The sequence below is a fragment of the Eretmochelys imbricata genome, chromosome 2 (assembly GCF_965152235.1).
Source record: "Eretmochelys imbricata isolate rEreImb1 chromosome 2, rEreImb1.hap1, whole genome shotgun sequence".
Taxonomy (NCBI): Eukaryota; Metazoa; Chordata; order Testudines; family Cheloniidae; genus Eretmochelys; species Eretmochelys imbricata.
The window spans coordinates 227,316,413-227,341,461 of record NC_135573.1 but is presented as its reverse complement, the minus strand read 5'-3'; the positions used below and the strand labels follow the sequence as shown (position 1 = coordinate 227,341,461).

General features: G+C 42.5%; 1 protein-coding gene across 4 annotated transcripts in view; it reads left to right on the top strand.

Annotated features, from left to right (window-relative positions):
* Window positions 1–870: 870 nt before the first annotated feature.
* Window positions 871–25,049, top strand: part of RUNDC3B (RUN domain containing 3B) — a 141,281-nt gene continuing 117,102 nt past the window's right edge. For all 4 annotated transcript variants that reach the window (XM_077809425.1, XM_077809427.1, XM_077809426.1 and 1 more), the window contains exons 1-2: window positions 871–977; window positions 13,680–13,795. In XM_077809425.1, coding sequence (XP_077665551.1) covers window positions 874–977; window positions 13,680–13,795 — 220 coding nt within the window. In that variant the 5' untranslated portion in view covers window positions 871–873. The remainder of the gene's footprint in view (window positions 978–13,679; window positions 13,796–25,049) is intronic.

Genomic DNA, 25,049 nt, shown 5'->3' with positions numbered 1-25,049 from the left:
CTAGACAGGAAATGTGAAAAATTGGGACAGGGGCTGGGCGGTAATAGGTGCCTATATAAGAGACAGCCCCAAATATCAGGACTGTCCCTATAAAAACCAGGTCATCTGGTCACCCTAGATCCCCACAACAGAGAGAGCAGTGCATTTGAGGCAGGAGTGCACGTTTCCAGGGCCAGTTTGGTCTTCCCAAGGAGGGACTAGAGGTGGGGGAGGTCCAGATTGGGACAGTGTGCCCTGGCATATCCTCTGCCTCAGCAGCAGCTGGGCAATTAAACCACGACCAGCAAGGGCAGCTCCTGAGGGCCAGTGAGGAATTTCATATTTCACACCTGGGATGTGCATGTGGGTCTTTGCCTACAGCTTCCCTCCCCCATTAGCCTACACCCCGCCTCTCCACCCTACTCTCTGCTAGCAGATGCCCCTCATAGCCCACACCTCCCTCCTACCGACGCCCCCGCGGTGTCCCGGCCCCGCCTCCTCGCCTAATTCGCCACGCGCCCCAAGCCGCATCTTCGCGCACTTGACAGTTGGCTCTCTTAAGAGCACGCGCCCCTTTAAAGCATCTGCCGCCCTGTGCCCCGCCCCCTCCCGCTTTTTGATTGGCTGGCGGAGCCGGTGCTCTGCGGTCCTGGCAGCTGCGACTCAAAGGCGCCGCGGTTGCTCCGGCTGCCGAGGGCGGGGGACCCCGGCTCCCTCCCTGCCTGTGCCGGCCGGATGCGCAGCAGCACCTGCCGCTCAGACAGCGGCACCAGGAGGGGGAGACACGGGGGCCTCGTCCTCCCCTGGGGTGGCGGCGGTGGCAGCCCGGAGAGCAGGAGGCCGGGAACAAAGGCTCCGCGCCAGCCCCTGTGGCTCCACCTGCCGCCCGCGGCGATGGCTTCCCTCAGCCTGGGGGGGCTGAACGTCTCGGCCCGGAGGAAGAGCGTCCAGTCCCGCAACGCGGCGGTGGAGAGGAGGAACCTGATCACCGTCTGCAGGTGACTCCCCAGCCCCGCGGCTCCTCCCCGCTCCGCCTCTGTCTCGTGCCCGCCCTCTGGGGAGGCGAGTTCCCCTCCTTCGCTGCCCCCAGCGCCGGGCTGTGCCCGCCTCCGTCGGCGCGGCTGAAATCGCTTTCCACCCCCGCGCCCCGCCTTGGGCAGGTGAATCCCCTGCTCCGCCCTCTGGATCCCAGCCCCTGGGCGCGCAGCTGGCTGGTCCCCGTCGCCCTGGGCAGCGTGTCCGCCGGGCTGAGAGGGGGACTCTGCGCGTGGCCTGACCCATGGTGGCCCCTGGCGCCCCTGGTGGCCCCTGTGCGCCCGCCCTCGGTACGGGGGGGGGTGGGCGGTTGCCTGGCTTTGGGGCTGCAGTAGGATTAAAAACGAAGGATGGGAGTCTCCCTCCTGACTCAGCGCCTTTAAAAAATGGCTGTTTAGCAGCCTCCCAAGGACCCGGCCTAAATTGCTTGCTGGCTTTCTTCTTCTTGGCTTTGACAAGGCGGTGTGTGTATTTACCTGACTATAAAGTTAACGCTATTTAAACAAAATATTGGGACTAGTTCAGACTGGTAGCTTGAGACAAGAGGTTTGTTTTTTGGCAAAATGTACTTGTTAGAGATTTTGCTGTACAATGTGAATATTTGTCAGTTCTATGTATGTTCACAACAGTTGAAGCAAGAACCAAGATGGTTTCTAAACTTTTAAGGATGTTTAATTCAAGTCTTGTCTTCATTTAGGCTTTCATCATGTGGTATCTTATATGTTGTGACAGTTTTCAGAGTAGCAGCCGTGTTAGTCTGTATCCACAAAAAGAAAAGGAGTACTTGTGGCACCTTAGAGACTAACAAATTTATTAGAGCATAAGCTTTCATGAACTACAGCTCACTTCATCAGATGCATTCAGGGGAAAATATGGTGGGGAGATTTTATATACACAGAGAACATGAAACAATGGGTGTTATCATACAGACTGTAACAAGGGTGACAGGAAAGGTGAACTATTACCAGCAGGAGAGCGGGGGGAGAGCCTTTTGTAGTGATGATCAAGATTGGCCATTTCCAGCACTTTACAAGAAGAGTAGGAGAGGAAATAAACAAGGAGAAATAGTTTTACTTTGTGTAATGACCCATCCACTCCCAGTCTTTATTCAAGCCTAAGTTAATTGTATCCAGTTTGCAAATTAATTCCAATTCAGCAGTCTCTTCTTGGAGTCTGTTTTTGAAGTTTTTTTGTTGAAGAATTGCCACTATTAGGTCTGTAAATGCCCCTCTGCCATGTACACTGGCCAAACTGGACAGTCTCTACGTAAAAGAATAAATGGACACAAATCAGACATAAAGAATTGTAGCATTCAAAAACCAGTCAGAGAACACTTCAGTCTCTCTGATCACTCGATTACAGACCTAAAAGTGGCAATTCTTCAACAAAAAAACTTCAAAAACAGACTCCAACGAGAGACTGCTGAATTGAAATTAATTTGCAAACTGGATACAATTAACTTAGGCATGAATAAAGACTGGGAGTGGATGTGTCATTACACAAAGTAAAACTATTTCTCCTTGTTTATTTCCTCTCCTACTCTTCTTGTAAAGTGCTGGAAATGGCCAACCTTGATTATCACTACAAAAGGCTTCACCCCCCCTCGCCCCTCGCCCCTCGCCCACTGGTAATAGCTCACCTTTCCTCGTCACTCTTGTTACAGTCTGTATGATAACACCCATTGTTTCATGTTCTCTGTGTATATAAAATCTCCCCACTATACTTTCCACTGTATGCATCCGATGAAGTGAGCTGTAGCTCATGGAAGCTTATGCTCAGATAAATTTGTTAGTCTCTAAGTTGCCACAAGTACTCCTTTTCTTTATATGTTGTGAGATACAGTTGAATTTCTCCATGCAAAATAATACTTTTAACTAACGGTTCTAATTTTTATACCCACTACATCTATAAAACTTAAAGTGAAGGTTGAAGCTCTCTTATTCACCATGTTGTACATGTAGTACAAATATAAAGTTACCTCCTTTTTAAAGATAATTGCAATAGATGATTACAGGAATGGGTGCATTAAAGACAGTGTTTGAGTCTGGATTTAAGTTTAATGCCAACATCTACCATTAAAGTATGCATTTTTAATATTTTTAAACTCTTCGGTGGAAGCATAGACTTGACATGATTTTGTATGACTCAAAAATACATATTATTTCACGCACTTCAACAGCTCTTCTGGTGCTGTCATAGTCTTGTAAATGTGTAGCTTATTTTTTCCACACGTGAATTATTACCTATTAAATCATAGGAAACCTTGAGTAAAAGTACAAAAATACTTTTGAATGTGAATTCCTAGCCTAATTCCAATATAATGTAGAGCCAACAAATAGATTCATTTGAATATTGACTAAAATGCCCTGTAATGACTTTTAATTCATTGAAAATAAGTATATTTAAAAATACTGAACAGATATTTAACTGTAATATCTTTATAATATACAAATATTTTTCTCTATCTATATTATAACTTTTACAAATTGAAGCTTTCACACCGGGATTGACAAGTGACACTTACTAGATAACATGATATGAGGCTTGTATCCTTACTAGTGTGGTCCAGTGGTAACTTCCTTAGGAAAAGCTAATTTGTTTCTTGGCGCCTTCCCCTTCCTATCAGGGTATAGTCCTTAGATCCTGCTTGTGGAATTCCTTCTTTCATACTGGCTGTAGCTTAGTAGATGGGTTATAGACTTGAACCAACCCACATCATCCTAGCTACTGAAAGGGAAGAGGAACTGTTCTATCCCTCAGATCCCAGCATCCAGGCTTCAGGGAGGGCTCCACTACTGTACTCCTCCAGTAGCCTGTCTTTTTTGTGCTTCCCTCTAGTGCTGCTTGGAAAAGCTAGATGCAATAACTGAATAAAGTGGGTAAGAAACTAGTCAGTTTTGTGGTTGCCCATCGGGTCTCAAATGGTAGAAATGAAATTCTCCCATCTTGTCAATTCCACTTGGCTGTTGGGTGCTGACATTGCTTGCCTGCTCATAAACTTAGGATTGAAGTTCACTGGTTACTATTGGAACCATAAATGCTAGAAAAACTTTTTTTAAAAAAAATCAAAGATTACATTCTGTCGTATGTGATGGCTTAGACCTCATCTCTCCTATTATGATGGAAAATATCCTACTCTCCACTGGAGAATGGTTTTCTTTAGCTCTGATATTTAATGTATCTGTGAGACAGTCAAAAGTGACCCTAATTTTGAGAAAAATCTTAGAAAACTGAGGCAATATAAATTGTCAGCAACAGCAGCATATGTCAATGAGTGATTCCTACCTTCCTATAGACACTCTCTAAAATAACAAAATGTTTACAGCTAGAATAACATTCTGCTGTCTTTCTCACCAAGCCTAAAAATTAACATTTTCCACAAGCTTTAAATCTTGGGGGAGAGGAGTGTGTGTTCACTTTTAAAGCTGGTATATGGTCTTGATTGTTTCTATCCTTTTGAGCTTTTTAAAAGAAAAAGGCAAGGAGTAGTTTTATGGAAATAATCAAAACCCATCTGCAATTATTAAGCCTTTCTGATATTATAGAGTATTCTTTAGTAGGCGTACACTAAAAACTACAAAGCAGCAAATCAGGCAGCTGATTGTAATATGTTTAGGACCATCAGAAATACTGTTGGTATAAATGGTGCCATTAATGTACCTTGAGATGATTGAATCAAATGTGGAAAGTACCCCTTTTTTTACTACTTCAGCTCAGAAACTGCAAGGAAGAAATTCTTCTGCATTGTCATCTGCAGCCTTCTCTTATGATTACCAGAGAAGAGTTCTTCAAATTATCATTCTGCAAAATCTTTAGTATTTCTTCAGTAGCTTTTTTTAAAGTGTCATCTGCATTATTTGGATTTTTACTTGCCCCTTTTACTGCCAATTTTTTTATGCTTGTTCTTCATTAACTAAATGACACAGAATATAGAGGGATTATATGGTCATTTAGAGACTTTTAAAATCTGATTTTAATATTGTAGATATTTATGACACCTGCAGGCTCACAGTCAGATAAGACAGTACTGTCATATTATTTTCATATAAGAAAATAACTGTTGACCCTCACATTTTTGTGTAGGCCCATGAAAACAATTCCTTCCCCAAACAGGCTGACTCCTCTGTACCATGATCACAATAGGGTGCATAGGGTCCGTCTGAGAATTTTCAGATGGAGGAGTCTTTAGGTTTCTCCAGCCTCCTGCTGTAAAAGTTAGCCCCGCTACTTGTAGTGGCATATGTGTATAGTTCTGAACATTTAAAGTTTTCCAAGGGACAGTTTGTTTCAGATACATTGAAAAGATTGGTGGGGAGACAACTTAAATATTAAAAACCATCATAATGTTAAGTGTGTTTAAAATTTGGAGATCTGTTAATCACCTCAATGCTTTGCTGGTAATATTGTCTCTGTGTGTGTTGAGATTTCACAGCCTTGACTCTCAGCTGGAAGCATTAAGTTCTTTTGACAAAAATTATCAACTTTCCCTTATAAGGTAGAGATTGTCTTCTGTTTTTTATCTTCCATTTATAGATTTGAGATAAGAACACAAGTGATATTCAGAGGTGAAGAGTCTTACAGGATTATACTGGGGTCTCTCTCCCTATCCCGGACACATTACTCAAACTCTCTGGAGGGGGCCTTCAAAAATTAGGCTCCTGTTTGCTTGCTTAGATTATTCTAAAGCAGTGGTTCCCAAACTTGTTCCGCCGCTTGTGCAGGGAAAGCCCCTGGCGGGCCGGGGCCGGTTTCTTTACCTGCCGCGTCCGCAGGTTCGGCTGATTGCGGCTGCCAGTGGCTGCGGTTTGCTGCTCCAGGCCCATGGGAGCTGCTGGAAGTGGTGGCCAGTACATCCCTTGGCCCTTGCCGCTTCTAGCAGCTCCCATTGGCCTGGAGCCGCGAACCACAGCAGGTAAACAAACCGGCCCGGCCCGCCAGGGGCTTTCCCTGCACAAGTGGTGGAACAAGTTTGGGAACCACTGTTCTAAAGGTATCTGACTCAATGTAGATGTTTTGATTCAGTCAGTATACATAGTGTGGCCATATACTTCCTCTTGTTAGAGGTTCCACAAAGAAAAGCATTAAGGTTTGGGATATCTGTATAGATTCCTCTTTTGAATGTGAAGGGCATGTGTCAAAGTTGATCAGCTTTTGGACACATGGTGCATTGAGACCCTGAAATGGTATCTGCTGAGGATTCCAAGTATATTACAGTGAGTTGCTTGGAGTGCTTTGAGGATGTTTGTCTTAAAGCAGATACCTAGCTGGCATCCAAAGTGCAGCCTTACATCTCTGCTCTCTGGAGAGAGGTTTCAATGCAGACAGGAACATCAGCAATGAACTACCCTTGGATCCAAGGTCCACATGTCAACACAGAACCACCTTTCATTGAAAGATACTTCAAGACCATGGAGTTCAAGGTAAGTGGCATTGGCGTAGAGCCTCAACTATAAGCAATAAGGTGCATGAATTCCAATTTCTTGTGAAAATGTTGTTTCGAGATACCGTTGCATTTCCACACATTGGTGCAAGTAGCTTTGATGCTTCAGAGCTCAAGACAGTGACTCTTGAGCAGAATTGCATCACAAAGCTGAAACTCCATGTACAGGAGTTGATGTAACAGTGCTTCCGCATAGACAGAATTAATGCTATTGCATGTAAGGCAAATGACAGTGGGGATGTACTGCTCCATGGTGCTTGTGTTTCCAAGGTGAGATCCGTTCTATTATTAAATAGAATAGAGACACAAGTGGCTGAAGTAATGAGACCTGGAGAAGAGCTCTGTAGCTCGAAATCTTCTCTCTTACACGAACAGAAGTTGGTCCTCCACCTTGTCTCTCTAATACCTGGGTCTGACATGGCTACAACAACACTGCATATGTTAAATAGAATAATCATTGTTTGTCATGCCTCCTTGCTAGGTACCATCAATTTTAGCTGCTTCAATCCTGATAGTGAAGGCACTGAACTTTTGCTATGTTATCTTCGCTCAGAGCTGCCTCACAAAGCTGGACACCCCCCAATACTCGGAAGCCTTGAAGTGAGGATCATAACTCAAACCCTGTTTGTTTGTCCAGTATAGACAGAGTTGTCCCATGAAAAATTAAGCCATCTGTGCTTTTCAGCCTGAGATAAGTAGCTTTGATGCAGAACTTCCTCAGTTTGCTGTAAGTAGCTTTGATGCAGGACTTCCTCAGTTTGCTGTTAGTAGCCAAGGCATTACTCTATTTTCATTTGTACTATGTGCATCAGAAATATTGAAACTTGGTAACATTGATCCTGAATTGTCCTGTAATACTTCATGGTAAATCATGTTTCATGGGTTACAGAATCTCAACATGTCACCTCTCCATATAAAGTCAAAATACTGATGTAACAGGAACGTGGCAGTGTTTTGTGTGGCTTCAGATCACTTAAGAACAGAGGAAAATTTCTACAGTGTGTATGTACTAGTTCACCCGACTTTTTATTCTGGTTGTTTATCACCTTTCAAAAGGCCTGAAAGTGAAGAATAATAATGTAGCAGCAAAAACATCACAATTAGAAACACATATAGCGGCTTCCTTCCATGTTCTTAAAATAATCTCTAAACTTAGAATCTTCTCTTGTTGAGGCATTATTAACTTAAGCCTCTTGGCCTGGATATATCCCAAATAAGGTTCCTGAGCCCTGCTGCAGTTGAGTTAAGAAATTTGGGAAAAATTCCTTCTCCTGCTGCAAGGATAGAAGAGGTTGCAAGGAAAAGATGGCGATAATCTTCCAGGTCTCCGTCTGACTTAAACATGTTAATAAGGACTCAGAAGGTCTTCTGCAGGTTGGAAAATGCAGGCACATCTACATCTATTTATTGCTGGCCCCGTCCATGATTACTCTGAAGGAAGAGAATGATGTCCTCAACGGTTGAAATCCTAGGATACTAGAAGAGCTGTACAGAAGCACTGGTGTTTGGGAACATTCTCTTGCTTAAAGGACATTGTGTGCAGCTAGGGACTGTTGCAGTGGTGGTATAGCTATGCCATGTTTGGAATACTTTTCTCCCTTAATACTGACCTTTTTCTGTGAGATTACAGCCATTTGAATTGTCTGCTGATTGGCTAGTGGTATAAACTACTAAGAACGCTCTCATCCTCACAGAGGAACCTGGAGAAGAGAGATTTAGGCTTAGCTTTCCTGCAGATTCTAGCTATTGATGGTGATCTGTTGCAATTAGTCTGGGGGCATGGGTTATCTGTGTTGCTCATGAAATCCAGTGGAAGCGTGGCACATGCATACGCACACACGTTATTGTGGGAGCTGGTCCTCTGCTCAGTTAGGCTGATTGTATGAGCGAGATGACTGGTGTCTTGCTGAGGAAATCCAATGGAATACAAGGTGAAAGGAAGAATTTTAAATAGGCATCTCTTCCTTTTTTTTTCCCAGCAGAAATGTAGATTTCAATAACTAGGATCCTCAGGTTGCCCTTGAAGGGAGGGTCAACAGACTCTGACTTCTGAAAACTGTTTATTTGCCTAAGAAAATTCTCAAACTCTAAAGTCCTCTTTTGGAGAATACTGAGTCTAAAGCAGATACCATGGATGGATATAGACTAAACTGGAGTCAGATGGTCAGATTCTCACCCTCACCCTGGTCCCTGTAGGGTGAGTTAAGGGATTGAGGTGGCATAAAGCATCTCTAGAAACTTCTGATGAGACTGTGGGAATTTTCTCCCAGCAAGGGAACTGAGGAGGAACCTGGTCTGACTTCTGAGAATCCCTTCACAAACCCTGGTCTACTGGGGGTGCCAGGGGTGAGGAGGAAGATGTGAGGGACTTGTTCAAGCATGTGAAAAGGATCGAGATTCTGAGCAACGATGCTCCAGGCCTAAGTCAAGCAGTGAGATGGATGTCTACAAAACACATTTCACCAGCCTACTCTGACTATCCCAAATGTTGCTGAAAAGTTTCTCCAATTATTTGGAGAACATTTGAGAGGGCTATAAATATTAATGAGAGAAATGACCAGGGCCAGATGTTTTATTTAATGGAATTTTTTAAATTGCCTTGGGGCAGTGTAGAATTTATAATTCATAATTTCCTTTTCAGTTTGGTAAATTAGTATTGTATTTGCTTGTGTTCTGGTGGTGTCTACAGTCCCCAACAAATGTTATTGGCTCTATTGTGCTAGGCATGGGTACAGTTTCTTTCCTGAGAAGAACAGATTGGAAAAAGGATGTCTCTGTTAAATATTTGACATCCCCGCCCTTTGAACTGATCTGTAAGAATTCACAATCAATGTGTTTGAGACTCCCGAAAGGTCCTTCAGCAAAACTAGGAAAACCAGACTTAATACTCCAGATCAATGTTCAGACAAACATAGCACAAGATGGGGTGTGTATTCGTGCCTGCTACAGACCACAAAATCACACTAGGGAACAGAATGACTCCAGCTTAAGTGACTAACTATACTATGTAGGGGAAAAAAGCTGCATGATTATGGGACTTCACTTTGAGTGACACTTGATGGAGGTCTCATGTTGCAAGTACTAAAACATCCTTGGAATTTCTAAGCATTAGAGATGAGTTTCCTAACTCTCAAAGTGTTACAGCCAACAAGAGGGAATTAGATCCTTTCTTAACAGCTAAAGAAAAACTGATCACAGAATGAAAAATTAAAGGTTGCTTAGGTACATGTGGTCATGACTTGATCACATTTATAATGAGCAAGCACAATCGAGTCCGGATCAGTAATATACTTGGTGCTGTATTAGGGCCAGTTTCACAAAGCTGAAAACAATTTAAGCCAAATCAGCTGGGAGGAAGAACTTAATCAGAAAAATGTGAATTATAATTGGTAATCATTTTAAGAACACCTTATTAGATGGCCAAAAAGCCAGAATCAAGGAAGAAGGCTGTGTTGGTTTAAAAACTGACCTGGTTTGGAGGGGAAGTGAACACAGCTATAAAAAATAAATACATTTACATAAAAACAAATGAAAGAGGAAGTTGATAGTAATGAAGTTAGGAATTGTAGAAAACTGATAAGGGAAGAAAAGGGGGACAATGCGAAATCTATGGCCAGCAGTGTTAAGGAAAATAAGGAGGAGGTGTGTTTTTTTTTTTTTTTTTAATATATTAGGAACAAAAGGAATCCTGGTAATGGTCCATTACTAGATGGAAATGGTAGAATTATCAATGAAAAGGCAGAAGTGTTGAATAAACATTCATGTCCTGTCTCTGGGGGAAAAAAACAGATTATACAGTCTCATCATATGGGGTTGATAACACTTTTTCCTTCCACTGTATCTTTGGATGATGATAAACAGAAGCTACTGAAGTTAGACATTTTTAAAGCAGCAGGTCCAGATAATTTGCATCCATGAGTTTTAAAAGAGCTGGCTGAGGAGCTCGCTAGATCATTAATGTTGATTTTCAATAAGTCTTGGTGCACTGGGGAAGTTCCAGGAGACTGGACAAAAGGTAATGTTGTGTCAGTTTTTAAAAAGGATAAACAGGATGATCCAGGTAATTATAGGCCTGTCAGCCTGAAATCAATCCTGGGCAAGATAATGGAACAGCTGATGTGGGACTTGATTAATAAAGATTTAAAAGAGGGTAATTAATGCAAATTGACGTGGGTTTATTGAAAATAGATCCTATCAAACTTATAATGGTATCAAGTTTGGGTGATAAATGTAATAGTGTTGATGTAATAGACTTCTGTTAGGTGCCTGACTTGGTACCATATGATATTTTGATAGTTATATTCTAGTTTTTTTTTAACGTGGCACACAGTAAATAGATTAAAAATTGGCTAACTGATAGGTCTCAAAATATAATTGTAAATGGGGAATCGTGATCAAGTGGGTGCCTCTTCCAGTGGAGTCCATCAATAATCAGTTCTTTACCCTATGCTATTTAACATTTTTATCCATGACTTAGAAAAAAACATTAAATCATTGCTGATTATGTTTGAAGATGACACACAAATTGGGGGAGTAGTGAATAAAGAAGCGGACAAGTCATTGATTCAGAGCGATCTGCATCATTTGGTAAACTGGGCGCAAGCAAACACTATGCATTTTAATATGGTTTAATGTAAATGTTAGGGCTGTCGATTAATCGCAGTTAACTCACGTGATTAACTAAAAAAAATAATTGCAATTAATCGCAGTTTTAATCGCACTGTTAAACTGTAGAATACCAATTGAAATTTATTAAATATTTTGGATGTTTTTCTACATTTTCATATGTATTCTGTGTTGTAATTGAAATCAAAGTGTATATTTTTTATTACAAATATTTGCACTGTAAAAATAATAAACAAAAGAAATAGTATTTTTCAATTCACATCATACAAGTACTGTAATGTAATTGTCATGAAAGTGAAACTTACAAATGTAGATTTTTTTTGTTACATAACTGCATTCAAAAACAAAACTGTTTAAAACATCAGTGCCTACAAGTCCACTCAGTTCTACTTCTTGTTCAGCCAAGCGCTAAGACAAATAAGTTTGTTTACGTGTACAGGAGATAATGCTGCCCTCTTATTTATAATCTCACTAGAAAGTGAGAACAATAATTTGCATGGCACTTTTGTAGCTGGCATTGCAAGGTAGGTACTTAGGTGCCAAATATGCAAAACATTCGTATGTCCTTTCATGCTTCGGCAACCATTCCAGACGATATGCTTCCATGCTGATGATGCTTGTTAAAAAAATAATGCATTAATTTAAATTTGTGACTGAACTCCTTGGGGGAGAATTGTATGTCCCCTGCTCTGTTTTACCTGCATCCTGCTATATATTTCATGTTATAGCAGTCTCGGATGATCACCCAGCACATGTTGTTCATTTTAAGAACACTTTCATTGCAGATTTGACCAAACACAAAAAAGGTTCCAATGTGAGATTTCTAAAGATAGCTACAGCACTCGACCCAATGTTTAACAATCTGAAGTGCCTTCCAAAATCTGAGAGGGATGAGGTGTAGAGCATGCTTTCAGAAGTCTTAAAAGAGCAACACTCCACTGGGAAAATTACAGAACCGAACCACCAAACAAGAAAATCAACTTTCTGCTGGTGGCATCTGACTCTGATGTTGGAAGATGAACAAGCGTCGGTCCTCCCCGGCTTTGGATTGTTATCGAGCAGAGTCAGTCATCATCATGGACACGTGTCCCCTGGAATGGTGGTTGAAGCATGAAGAGACATATGAATCTTTATTGCATCTGGCACGTAAATATCTTGCGACTCCGGCTACAACAGTGCTATGAGAATGAGTTCTCACTTTCAGGTGACATTGTAAACAGGAAGCGGGCAGCATTATCTCCTGCAAATGTAAACAAACTTATTTGTCTTAGTGCTTGGCTGAACAAGAAGTTGGACTTGCAGGCTCTAAAAGTTTACATTGTTTTATTTTTGAATGCAGGTTTTTTTTTTTTTTTTTTTTACATAATTCTACATTTGTAAGTTCAACTTTCATGATAAAGAGATTGCGCTACAGTACTTGTATTTTTCAAAATACTGTTTTGTTTTTTTACAATGCAAATGCTTGTAATCAAAAATAAATATAAAGTGAGCACTGTACACTTTGTATTCTGTGTTGTACTTGAAATCAGTATATTTGGAAACATAGAAAACATCCAAAAATATTTAAATAAATGGTATTCAATTATTGTTTCACAGTGCAATTAATAGCAATTTTTTAAAATTGCTTGACAGCCCTAGTAAATGTATACAGCAATGAACAAAGAATGTAGGCCATGCTTACATCATGGGGGTATTTATCTTGGAAGGCCATTAGTCTGAAAAAGATTTGGGGGTTATGGTAGATAATGAGCTGAGTTCTCAGTGTGATGCTGCGGCCAAAAAAGTTAATGCGATTGGATGCATAAATGGGAGAATCTCAAGTAGGAGCAGAGATGTTATTCTACCACTGCATTGGCACTAATACAACTGCTGCTGGAATATTGTGTCCAGTTGTGGTGTCTCCAATTTATCAATATCATTCTTGAATTGTGGAGTGTTCAAAGGAGCCATGAGAATGACTGAAGGATTAGAAGTAGACTCAGAGCTCTATCTATTTATCTTAACAAAGAAAAGGTTAATGGGCAAATTGATTACAATTTATAGGTATCTACATGGGAAATGAATGTGTAATAATAGATTCTTCAGTCTAGCAAAGAAATGTATAACCTGATCCATTGGTTGGATGTTGAATCTAGACATAAATTTACACCTTATTTCCATTTTCAGTTTAACAATGAAGATAATTAACTATTGGGATAATTTACCAGGGGTTGTTGTGTATTCTCCCTTACTGACCACTTTTAAATCATAATTTGATTTTTTTTTCTAAAATATTTGCTCTGAGGCTATTTTGGTTAAGTTCTATGTCCTGTGTTATACAAGAGGCCAGACTAGTTGATCACACTGGTCCCTTCTGGCCTTGGAATCTGAATCTATGAAAGCTTTAGCAGCGATGATTTACAATACAATTTTATGAAAGCTAGAAGTGATGATTTACAATATTTTCTAGGTTACTTCTTGTATTTTAGGTAAATGAGAACCATACATGTTATAACTTGAATATCTTGATCACTTTCCTATTTTAATAAAATACATTGTGCCATCTGGTATAGAGGAACAGAACGATCTATAAAATTGATATCCTATTCTTCTCTTCTAGGTTCTCTGTGAAGACTCTGATTGATCGTTCCTGTTTTGAGACCATTGATGATTCCTCTCCTGAATTTAATAATTTTGCAGCCATTTTGGAACAGATTTTAAGTCATCGTCTGAAAGGTACATTAATAATTCTCTATTTTCCAGTTGTTATACCCTCTTTTTTTTTTTTTAAACTAAAACAATGGAGTGTGCACTATGCTCAGTGAATTTATGCTCAAAGTTTAAATGGAAACCAAGTGTTGTAAGTTTTGCTGATGTAAAACTGCGGTATAGTTATGTTTCTATCAATGTCAGGTTGCTAGTAATCACATCATGTCACTTGCTCTAGAACCCATCTTCGGAGTGTCAGAGAAGATATGGCAGCTAGTTCATGCAGCCAGATCAGGAGAACTAATACTAGAAGTTTTTCTGTGACCTGTGTGTGCAAAAGGATTTTCAGTTTGTTTTGAATGTTTATGTCCATCAGTACAATCCAAGTCTTGAATGTCCCTGGCTAGTCTCATGCCTAATGAACATCCCAAAAGTTATCCTACAGAGCTGCAATTTCCATGTGGGAAATCCCTTTTCTAAATAGATATTGAATAGTTCAAAGTTTCATTATTTGCTTTCCATGTAGTGGTCATGTGATTGTGACTGCGTGTATAAACCCACATTGGCACAGGAGGGTTTCAGGTGCAGTTCTGGGCCCAGGAGATTCTGCTTCTCTGCACCTGCAGTCTTCTCTAGCTGGAGGAGAAGCTTTTAAAAGGGAGCCAGACAGCTCAGAATAGGAAAACAGGAAATCTATCCTGAGAACTCCTGAGCAAGGGCACAAAGAAGTCCTTATTGCAAGGGAAGGGCTAGTAAGCAGCAGGAGAAGCTCCAGGGTGGAGACCCAGGTGAGAGGTAAAACTTTCTTTTTTGGGCTCAGGGTTGAGTCCTGTGCCGGGAGCTTGACTATAGTCAGGCTCCTATCAGGGACTGTTACTTGCCTGAAACCGTGGATAGAGGGAGAGTGTGACAGACCCTGAACGGGGTGCAGCCCAGGAACTTGGATCAGGGTGCAGCTGGGGCTAGTGTGCAAGAAATGAGGCTACTAGCTGAGCTGAACTGGGCTGAAAATTCAGTTGTTTTATTATTTTCCATTGGACTTTAAGGGAAATACTTTGAGGCCTTGAGAGAAGAAAGTAGTAGGAAGTGGCCCAGGAAGGCAGCCCCAAAGTACTCCAGAGTGTTTGCTATTATTGCCTCTTGTAGGGCCTTGGGTTGGCATCTGGTGGAGGCAGAGGGCCTGGGCTCTCCTACCAACCACCCTTTGTGTGGAAGGGGCATAAACCTCTCTCTTCCCTCCTCTCACACCCGTCCTTGGAGAAAGAAGAAGATAGAGACACTGTAAGCACTCCTGCAGTTGTGTATAACAAGGATGTATTGAATAAATGTAAAAGGACCTGTGGAAGTATTGAGTCTTCATGCTACAAAGAGACAAACCATATTTTTGCAGAAGCGAAATAAGTGTTTACGCTATCTGAAGGACAGTAGAACCTTTCTATAGATACAGAAAGGGTTTCTGGTTCTCATAAAATGAATCATGACTATGAGTCACGCTTAGAGTTGCCAGGCATCTGGTTTTTGATCGGAACGCCCAGTCAAAAAGGGACCCTGGTGTCTGACCGGGCCACTAAAAGTCTGGTTGGTGGTGAAGTGGGGCTAAGGCAGGCTCTTTGGCTCTGCGCAGCTCCCAGAAATGGCTGACATGTCCCCCTCCTAGGTGCAGGGGCGGCCATGAAGGCTCCATGCGTTCCCCTTGCCCTGAGCACTGGGTACCTGTGGGAGAGGGCAGCACTCAGAGCTGCCTGGCTCTACATCCACCTAAGAGCCGCAGGGACATACTGTCGCTTATGGGAGCTGCCTGAGATAAGTGCTGCCCAGAGCCTGCACTCCCTCCCTCCCAACACCCTGCCCCAGCCCTGAGCCCCCTCCCGCATCTAAACTTCCTCCCAGAGCCCACACTCTGAATCCCCTCCTGCACCCTAACCCCCTGTCCCAGCCCAGGGAAAGTGAGTGAGGGTGGGGGAGAGCGAGCGACGGAGGGAGGGTGGGGATGGAGTGAGCGGGGGTAGGGCCTTGGAGAAGAGGTGGGGTGGGGCCTTGGGGCAGGCAGGGCAAGAATGTTTTGGTTTTGTGCGATTAGAAAGTTGGCAACCCTAGTCAAGCCATCTGTGCAATGGTGACTTTTTGAGACAAACTGCTTCCTAGTAGGAATTGGAATTACTAGTTTGTGCTATGTACAGGTTAAGTTCATGTTGTCAAAGCGTAAACAGTGCTTTTCAATGAATATTATTAGAAAAAATGTTGGTCTGAGTAATGAGATGCCTGAAAGTGCAATTCTACGCTGAGAAAGAACATTAAAATGTCATTTTATGTGTTTCTCAGCTATTTCTCAATGATTTATAAACTGAGCATATTTGATATGTAAAACAACACTTTTTTACACCTTCCAACTCTGTAAGCACTAAACAGTTCTTGGTCATTCCCTGTGGGCGAGGAGGGTGACCCTGTCTGGGGAGCCCCATTTTACCTGACGTTTTTTATAGTAAAATGGTCATTGTGGGGGTTAACTGCATTACGCAGAATATTGGGGGATGGAGCCATGCTATACCCCTCCCTCCTTCCTGTGTTGTCAGTGAGAGTACCCCTTCTCACGCCCTCCACCAAACACTTGGTTGTGGTGCAGCTGAATAAAGCAGCAAGTTCCCAGCCTGCAGTCCTGTGAGTGATGGTATTTTTGTTGCACTGAGCAGTCCCGTTACAAACCCTCGAGTACAGCAGTCCTTGCATTGGCTATTTCTGGGTAGAGTAGATGGAGTCTCTGGCTGACTTGTCTCCGCAGTTTTCCCAGAAGACCAAGTTGTGGTGGTGAAATAACATTTTCAATTACTTTAATTTACTTAATATTTCAAAATATTTTATTGGTGACTGCAACTTCAAAAATTGTGTTCTTGTTCAGTGATGGTTTTTAAACATTGTGAACTGTATAAGAATTGGATTTCTAGGTGGTCAAGATACAGTGATAGAAATTCTACATGTATACAGCACATCCAGGTGAAATGATAATACTATGAAGCAGTGAATTTCATATTCCATCTAATTCATAAATGTACTAAGTCAATAAGAAGATGCTTATTTACCTTTCCTTGTGAGGTTATCTTGCTGTCACTGCATCAGTCAGTCATGGCTTTTATAATTGGGTGGCTCTGCACTAAAAATGAAGATGCCTGTTCTAGTGATAAAGAACGTTTAATTGCACTTTTCATTTTGAAGGTATAATTTTTAGTCTGATTGAAGTAAATGAGGGAAATTAGCAGTTGTCTTATAAGTGGACAGGTTCTTGCTTCCACCAGTTTGTTTTCTTAAGCACACCAAGGTAAACGCTCCCAGAGGATTCCTGGTGGTTCTATGGAACATGAAGGCACAGTTCCCTTTTGCTCCTGAGCCATCCTGCAAAATCTGGCTCCACCTGGCCCTCTTTACCACCCATCTACTCCCACACCTCCTAACTGCCATCAGACACAACTAAGCTGTTTGCGAGCTTCAGGGTAGCAAAAGATTGAAAAAGGACGAGACTGTCTCCCTCCCCCTTGGACAAAATGGCTGCCGAGGAGGAGAGTGGAGCTGTTATGGCCCTATTTAAAAGGATTGGAGATGACACAATTGAAATTAAATCCACCATGTTGACAATACAAGCTCCAATTGCATCTATTGATTCTTCAAATAGATCAAATAAGAGGTATGCAGACTCAGATTTAGCAGAATGTTATCAATTCCCTGAAAGCAATGAAGTCCTAAAAAGTGATCATAGTGTACTAATTTGAGAATGGTGAGGTTCGTAGAAGGGGCTCCTTGCAGAGATACCGGATTTACCGGAGGATTATGCCTTTGATATAGAAAGGGCACAGAAACTTTACCTCTAAACTTGCCCTTGATGCTAAAACAAAATCCATTATTATTCATTTCCTTTTTACTTTTCCAATTTACTTTTAAAGAGTTAGTTATGCAGAAACCTAGGGAGGAGAAAACTCCGGTGGGGTGCTTCTAATTCTAAGATTATGATTTTTCAGGACCTTGCTAAAGATGTGGAATGCAGGACTGCCTTTAATAATGCAAGGAACATGACTAGGTGAAAAGGCCTTAAAAATACTATGACGTTTCCAGTCTTGTTCCATGTAAAGTACAGAGAAGAAACTCATGTTTTTCAAAAGCCTCAAGAGGCAGAAAACTTCCTTAAAGGTCTCCTTGTCCTATATGCTGTCCATTATATGTTCCTGTTTTTTAAAAAAATAGATTTGAGATTCCCCAATCAATTCCTAACAACAGTATGAAATAACGGCCTGCGGATTAAACTCTTCTCCCTATTCTCCCCTTTCATTTTTGCTGTTAGAATTTTGAAATTTGCCTTAGTACAAATTTGCCTTAGTATCTCCTTAGCTTTCTGTGTGGCCAAGATGAAACTCTGTTGCTCTTCTGTGGGATAATTCACTAGGCAGTACAATCCAATTCAAATCTGTTTATCCTTTGAGTTCTTTCTGGGTGGTAAAATAATCTGCTTCAACTGTTCACCAAAGGGGGTTGCTGCCTTAGAAGGACTCTGGGGTCTTTGGTCTTAGCCTGCACTTCTTTTGGAAGCTGTGGGAAAGTGCGGTGCCCTCTGGAAGTAAAATCGGGCACCGACTCTGTGAGAACTCCACTGCCTCAAGATTGAATGCTACCTAAATCCTGGAATGGAAAGCACTTCTAGGCTCTGACATTGTTTTTTCACTGGTACTAGGACCACATACTTGTTCTCTGGCCAACTATGTGGTGTGGCTGCATTAGCTGAAGGAACAGATCCTCTGGTATGGATTTATTCCCTGGCAGTGCTTTTGGAAAGACTTAAGATATTGCTGAATTGATACCCCGTAGTCATAATGTAGAGTACATTTGAAGTCTTTCTGTGCATAAGTCTGACTGCTTTGTTCTGCATGGCCTTTAAATGTATCCACTTTACCTTTTCCTACTCCCCTTCACTTTTTTTCTTTCCTTTTTAAGAGGAAGTAGAGGAGGGGACTACGGGCCAGTGTTGACAGGATATTGGAGGTTAACAAAGTATTTATGCTGCACACTCCAAATGGACTTATGAATTAGGGTTATTATATCTTATGATGTTAATATATTTGCTGGATCCAGTTCTTGTTCTGGTATGACTATAAGGGTTGTAGATGGTCTTTGGAAGGGTTGAGTGCATGGTCTGGTACATTTATCCACTGAACCCTTTCAGTTAATGGATTCCCTGCGTATACTCTGCCCCTCCTCTTTCCAGCAATGAGGAGGAGGAAGAGGAGGCAGGGATGTACATCCCTCACCATTCCTCACCCAAACCTGGACCCTTGCAGCACCTGGATGGAAGAGGCTAGATGGATGGAAGAGGCTGGCAAGCTCCACAATGAGTGCCTCATCCCACCAAACTGGGCATACTGGGACCCATGGGCATTACACAGGGACCAGAACATCAGGCCCCCTCAACCCACCCAGGTCCAGAACAACACAATCACCTTTGCCACCTGCTCCAGCTTCCTCAGAAACGCTGGAGGAGGAAGTAGGAGAACCTGAAGATGAGCCTGAGGGCGATACCCTCCCACCTACCAATATCTCCTTTTGTCACCAGATGAAACAATAATGCTGCTCCCCACCCCCATATCTGGAGGTGACTTCAAATCCTTTCAAGATCTGTTTAAATGGGTAGCTGACTCCCTTGACACTGGAGACACGGAGCTACCAGAGACGCAGCATAAACTGACTGACAGATATACTCAAGCTTCTCCATCAGCTAAGGTTGCACTACCCATTAATGCAGCAATTATGGACCCTGCAGAAATTGTCTGGCAGACACCAGCCACAGCTTCGCCCTCTTGTAAGAGATCTGAGAACAAGTACTATGCACTGGCTAAGGGGGCTGAGTTTTTGTTCACCCACCCTACCCCAAACTCATTGGTGGTAGAAGTGGTTAATCAAAGGGGGAAACAACATCAGCTAAGAACCACCCCTTATGATAAGGACTGGAAAAGGCTAGAACTTTTCAGAAGGAAAGTCTACTCGTCGGCTACCCTCCAATTCCACATAGCCAACTACTCAGCCTTACTAGGCAAATACACGCACAACATGTTTTCTCACATGTCAACTTTTATTGAACATCTTCGAGAAGACAAAAAGGAGCAATACAAGAAAACCAACATTTTCACCAACATTGCAGAAGTTTCCCTCATTGCCAGAACGGCCCTTCAGACTTCTCTCAATTCTGCTAACACAGTGGTATGATCCATTGCTATGTCCATAGTCCTGATTAGGGCTTCCAGGCTCTATCTTTCTCGGTTTCCCAGGGAAGTTCAAGCAACCATAGAGAACCTACTTTTTGAAGGCCAAAAATTGTTTGCAGAGAGCATGGACGTTTCGTTGCACACCTTGAAGGACTTCCGAGCAACATTAAAGGCACTTGGAATCTATTTCCCTGCAAACAAAAAGAAACTGGGTCGATTCTATAATCAGCGATTCTGGGCTGCCCCATACATCCAAACTCAAAGACACTACGACCAGCGCAACAAACAGAGGCAGACAAAACCACGACAAACACAAGATCAGTCGTCTATGTCTCAACCATCCACTCCGAGGCAAATGTTTTGAAGTGTTGGTCGAGGACAAGAAAACGCCACATTCTCCAATCCCAGAGTTCCATCCAATCTTCAGCCCATTTGGGGACAGTCTATCACCATTCTACCCAGTCTGGAAAACCATCACCATGGACAAATGGGTTCTGGAAATTATCCAGAAGGGCTTTATCTCTTTTTCATCTACCCACTCCCCTTCCCCATCCCTCTTCAGGGAGCACTCTCGCGTGCACCTGCTAGAGTAGGAAGTAAATCATCTGGAACTTGTACCAGCTCAACATCATGGCAGAGGGTTTTATTCACATTACTTTTTCACTCAGAAGAAAACAGGTGGATGGAGTCCCATTCTTGACTTGCAAAAACTAAACAAGTTCATGAGAACACAGCCTTTCAAAATGGTGACTCTAGCAACTATAATTCTGGCATTGGAGAAAGGAGATTAGCGCTCTGCCCTTGACCTATAAGACGCTGACTTTCATGTTACCATTCACCTGGTGCACAGGTGTTTCCTGCGATTCATTCTAGGGAACTTGTTTTACCAGTACAGAGTGCTCCCCTTCGGCCTGTCCACCACCCTAAGGGTGTTTTTTCCGAAGTTCTTGCCGTCGCATTAGCACACCTTTGCAGACAGGGTGTGATAATCTTTCCCTACTTAGACAACTACCTTCTGAAAGCACCAATACACCAGGCAGCAATCTACGCCACTACAACCCTGTTTATGAACCTAGGGTTACAAATCATCCTTCAGAAATCCTCTCTGACGCCCACCCAACAGTTGGACTTTATAGGGGCATACCTCGACTGCCTCACAGCAACAGCACGAATACCCCAACAATGCTTTCTTACCTTAACAAATATAATTACAACAGTAAGAGAGATCCCACAAACATACCCCAGAACATGCCAACTACTCCTGGGGCACAGGGTGGCAACGACATTTGTCGTGAAACATGCCAGGCTCCATATGAGATGCCTACAGGCCTGGCTCTACACTATCTATATTCCACACATGCACTCACTTAACAGACTTCTTACAATGCCCAGCAGGGTGAAAGACATGCTCACATGGTGGACACAACATACAAACGTTTGCTCCAGTGTCCCCTTCCAACAAAAACCTCCAACTGTAACAGTCACCACAGACGCCTCTCTGGTGGGATGGGGGGAACATTTGTGTGACAATACCATCCAAGGTTGCTGGTCCCCAGAGGAGTCCAATTTCTACATAAATCTACTGGAGCTAAGTGCAGTCCGAAACACCTGACAGCACTTTCTCCCTCTGATCCACAACAGGACTGTCCAGATTCTCATGGACAACTTGGCAACTATGTTTTATGTAAATCGTCAAGGAGGGGCCTGATCTTATCCCTTCTGTGCAGAAGCAGTCCTCTGGCAGTAGTGCATCTCCAACAACATAGCATCCTACCTGCCTGGTTGCCAGGATGCGACAGCAGACCAACTAAGCAGGAACTTTTCACAAACCCACAAGTGGGAGATGGATTCCGGAATAATAAAAACTATATTAGACAATGGGGATTTCCCTAAATAGATCTCTTTGCAATGGCCCACAATGCCAAGTGCCCGCAATACTGCTCCCTGGTCGGACTGGAGCATGACTCTGGGAGATGCCTTCCTTGTGATATGGGAGGCCCCGTTGCTGTATGCCTTTCCCCCCTCTATTGATCTGTGTCCTTCACAAGATCAAGCAAGACAAATCCAGGGTCATCTTTATTGCACCAACATAGCTCAGACCACCATGGTTTTGATACCTGAAGCAGACAGCTGTGAGACCACCATGAACCCTTCCCTTTGTGCCTCCTCTGCTGATGCAGAATGCCTCCGTCACCCCAGCATTTCAGTACTCCATCTCAAGGCCTGGCTAATCCATAGATGACAGGACTACAGAGAGAATGTTCTAAGGAAGTACAAGATATACTACTGAACAGTCAGCAGCTGACCACAGAAATGACATACTCGCGCAAGTGGAAATGATTCTATACTTGATGCTACGACAAGCAGATTTTTCCACAGTTGGCCCGACTACCCATAATTCTTGACTACATATTGACACTAACAAAATCGGGCCTATCTACTAGGTTGCTCAGAGCACGTCTAGCAGCCATCACCTCCTTCCACTCTAAGGTGGACGGAGTAACTATCTTAACTCACCCACTGACTGAATGCTTCCTTAAGGACCTAGAGAACACTTATCCCACATTATGGGACCCGACCCCCATGTGGGATCTCAATCTTATTCTCCATGGCCTCATTGGCAAACCCTTTGAACCACTAGCAACCTGCTCATTGTTGCACCTATCCATGAAGGTCACCTTCCTAGCAGCTATCACATCTGCAAGAAGGGTGGGCCTCCCTTCACATGCTGGACGTCCGCGGAGCGCTAGCGTTCTATACAGAAAGAACAAAAACATTTAGAAAATCCTCCAGACTGTTTTTGTATCCACAATAGAATGTTCCCAGGGTCAAATCATGTCCAAGCTGAGACTATCTAAATGGATATCTATAGCTTTGTTAACTTAATTGGATACATGCAATCTGCACATGCTCCACCAGAGTGCTTAATTGGATACATGCACTTTGCACATGCTCCACCAGAGTGCTATCCACATCTGTAGCCTTTCTCAATAATGTACCCATCACAGACATTTGTAAAGCAGCTACCTGGGCATTCACCCCTACTTTTACCAAACACATTAGAACAACAATCAGCTGCAGATGCGCAGTTTGGACTCCTGGCGCGCTCCACAGTACATTAATAAACTCCAAAGCCCCTCCCCTCCACTGGGGGGCACTGCTCTACAGTCACTAAAGTGGAGCACCCACAGGGACACTCCTCAAAGAAGAAGAGAAGATTACTCACCTTGTGCAGTAACTGAGGTTCTTTGAGATGGTTGTCCCTGTGGGTGCTCCACTACCCCCATCCTTCCCTCTACTTTGGCGTTTCATGTCAATCCTCTGGGGTAGAGAAGAAACTGGGGGATGGTTGGCTGCGCATGCAGGGTAACCACTTGGAGCAGCATGGCCAACCGGGGCACTGCTGCTACAAATCTGACACCTAAAGTGGAGCACCCACAGGGACAACCTTCTTAAAGAACCTCAGTTACTGCCCAAGGTGAGTAACCTTCTCTTACTGCCCCTTATACCTTCAGTTGGAAGCATGAGGAGAGCTACGGCACATGTGCAGACCAACGGACACTGCTTTGAACAATTTCCAGACTCTGGCACGAGGCACGTATGCGTACCAATATGTGGAATACAGATAGGGACCACACATCTCGAAGAACCTCCATTTACAATAAGAAACCGCCACTTCTGTAGAGCCGTGCTTATAACCAAATGACTTATATTGCTTAGATGGAAGAACAGACTGCCTCCAGGTATAAAAGCTTGGCTTAGCAACTTGGTTGACCTAGTGAGTAACATTTTGGAGAAGGACCTCCGACAAACTTGAAAAGATTTGGTCTAACTCTTTAGAAACCTTTGATTAATTCCTAGCAGATGGAAATTGGAAACCAAGACATCGCTCTTCTTTCCTTTCCCTCTCTTCCCATTCCTTTTTGTTGTTCTTTTGTCTTTCTCTGTTCTCCCCTTATTTTTTGGGGGGGAAAACATTTCAATTAAAAATATATAATTTTTTAAAAAACAAAATTAACCACTGTGCGAAATATCTTTGCTTCCATTTTACAATATTATGGCAGAGTAATTACCTTTTCTTTAAAGTTTGCCTAATCCAGTATAGCACCTCTGCCTATAAACTGATGCCAGTGTTTTTGCTATTGGTGCTTGGGGGTTGCATGTGTTGAGCAAAACGGAAACGTGAGTGGTCTGGTTTTAGATTCTCAAATTTCTCTAACTTGGGTGCCTAAATTTAAATTTGCTTTCTCTCTTGTATACAGTAATTAAGATCTTATCCTTGTAAACTTGAAATATGCTGTCAGAATGGATAAAGATTTCAACTTTTGTGGGATCTCCTGTTTCCTGTGCAAGAAATGATCTTGTCAACGTGAGTTTGTTTAAATGTAATTTATTGGGTAAAACTGAGAATAAAGCACATTTGACTTTGGTTTTGAGAAAAGAGTAAAACCTCTTAGGTGTGTTGTCATTTAGGATCTTCTAGTCAAAGTGTGGTAAAACAATCTGAATATTTTAGTGCAGTTTTCCAAATGATTGTCCATGGAGTACTTGACAATGGCCTTCAGATGGCTGGCTGGCCACATGGTGATCTCCTCTTTTTCCAGGTGTTAAATCATATGAAAGACAAATGGCAAAGTAATATTAGGAAAATATTTCAAGTAAGTATTTGCTAGAGTTGCCATAGAGAGGTTTTGTGAATGCTGTGATAAATGAAAGGTGGGGGTAGCTCCCTTTTATGGACACCCAGCCAGCCAGTTAGCTATAAAATCCCTCTTAGTAGTTGTTCTCTACTTGTTTTACCTATAAAGGGTTAAAAAGTCTCCTTGCATAGGTTCAAGGAAGGGAGTGGGCACCTGACCAAAAGAGCCAATGGGAAGGCTAGAACTTTTTAAAATTGGAAAAAAACTTCCTCTTTGCCTGTTGCTCTCCCGGAGAGAAGGGACAGAGCAGCTATGCTGTAAGAAGCTTTGGGCCAGGTATGAAAAATCATCAGAATCCTACCTAGAAATACTCACTTGAAACCCCCAGATATGTAAGTAGAT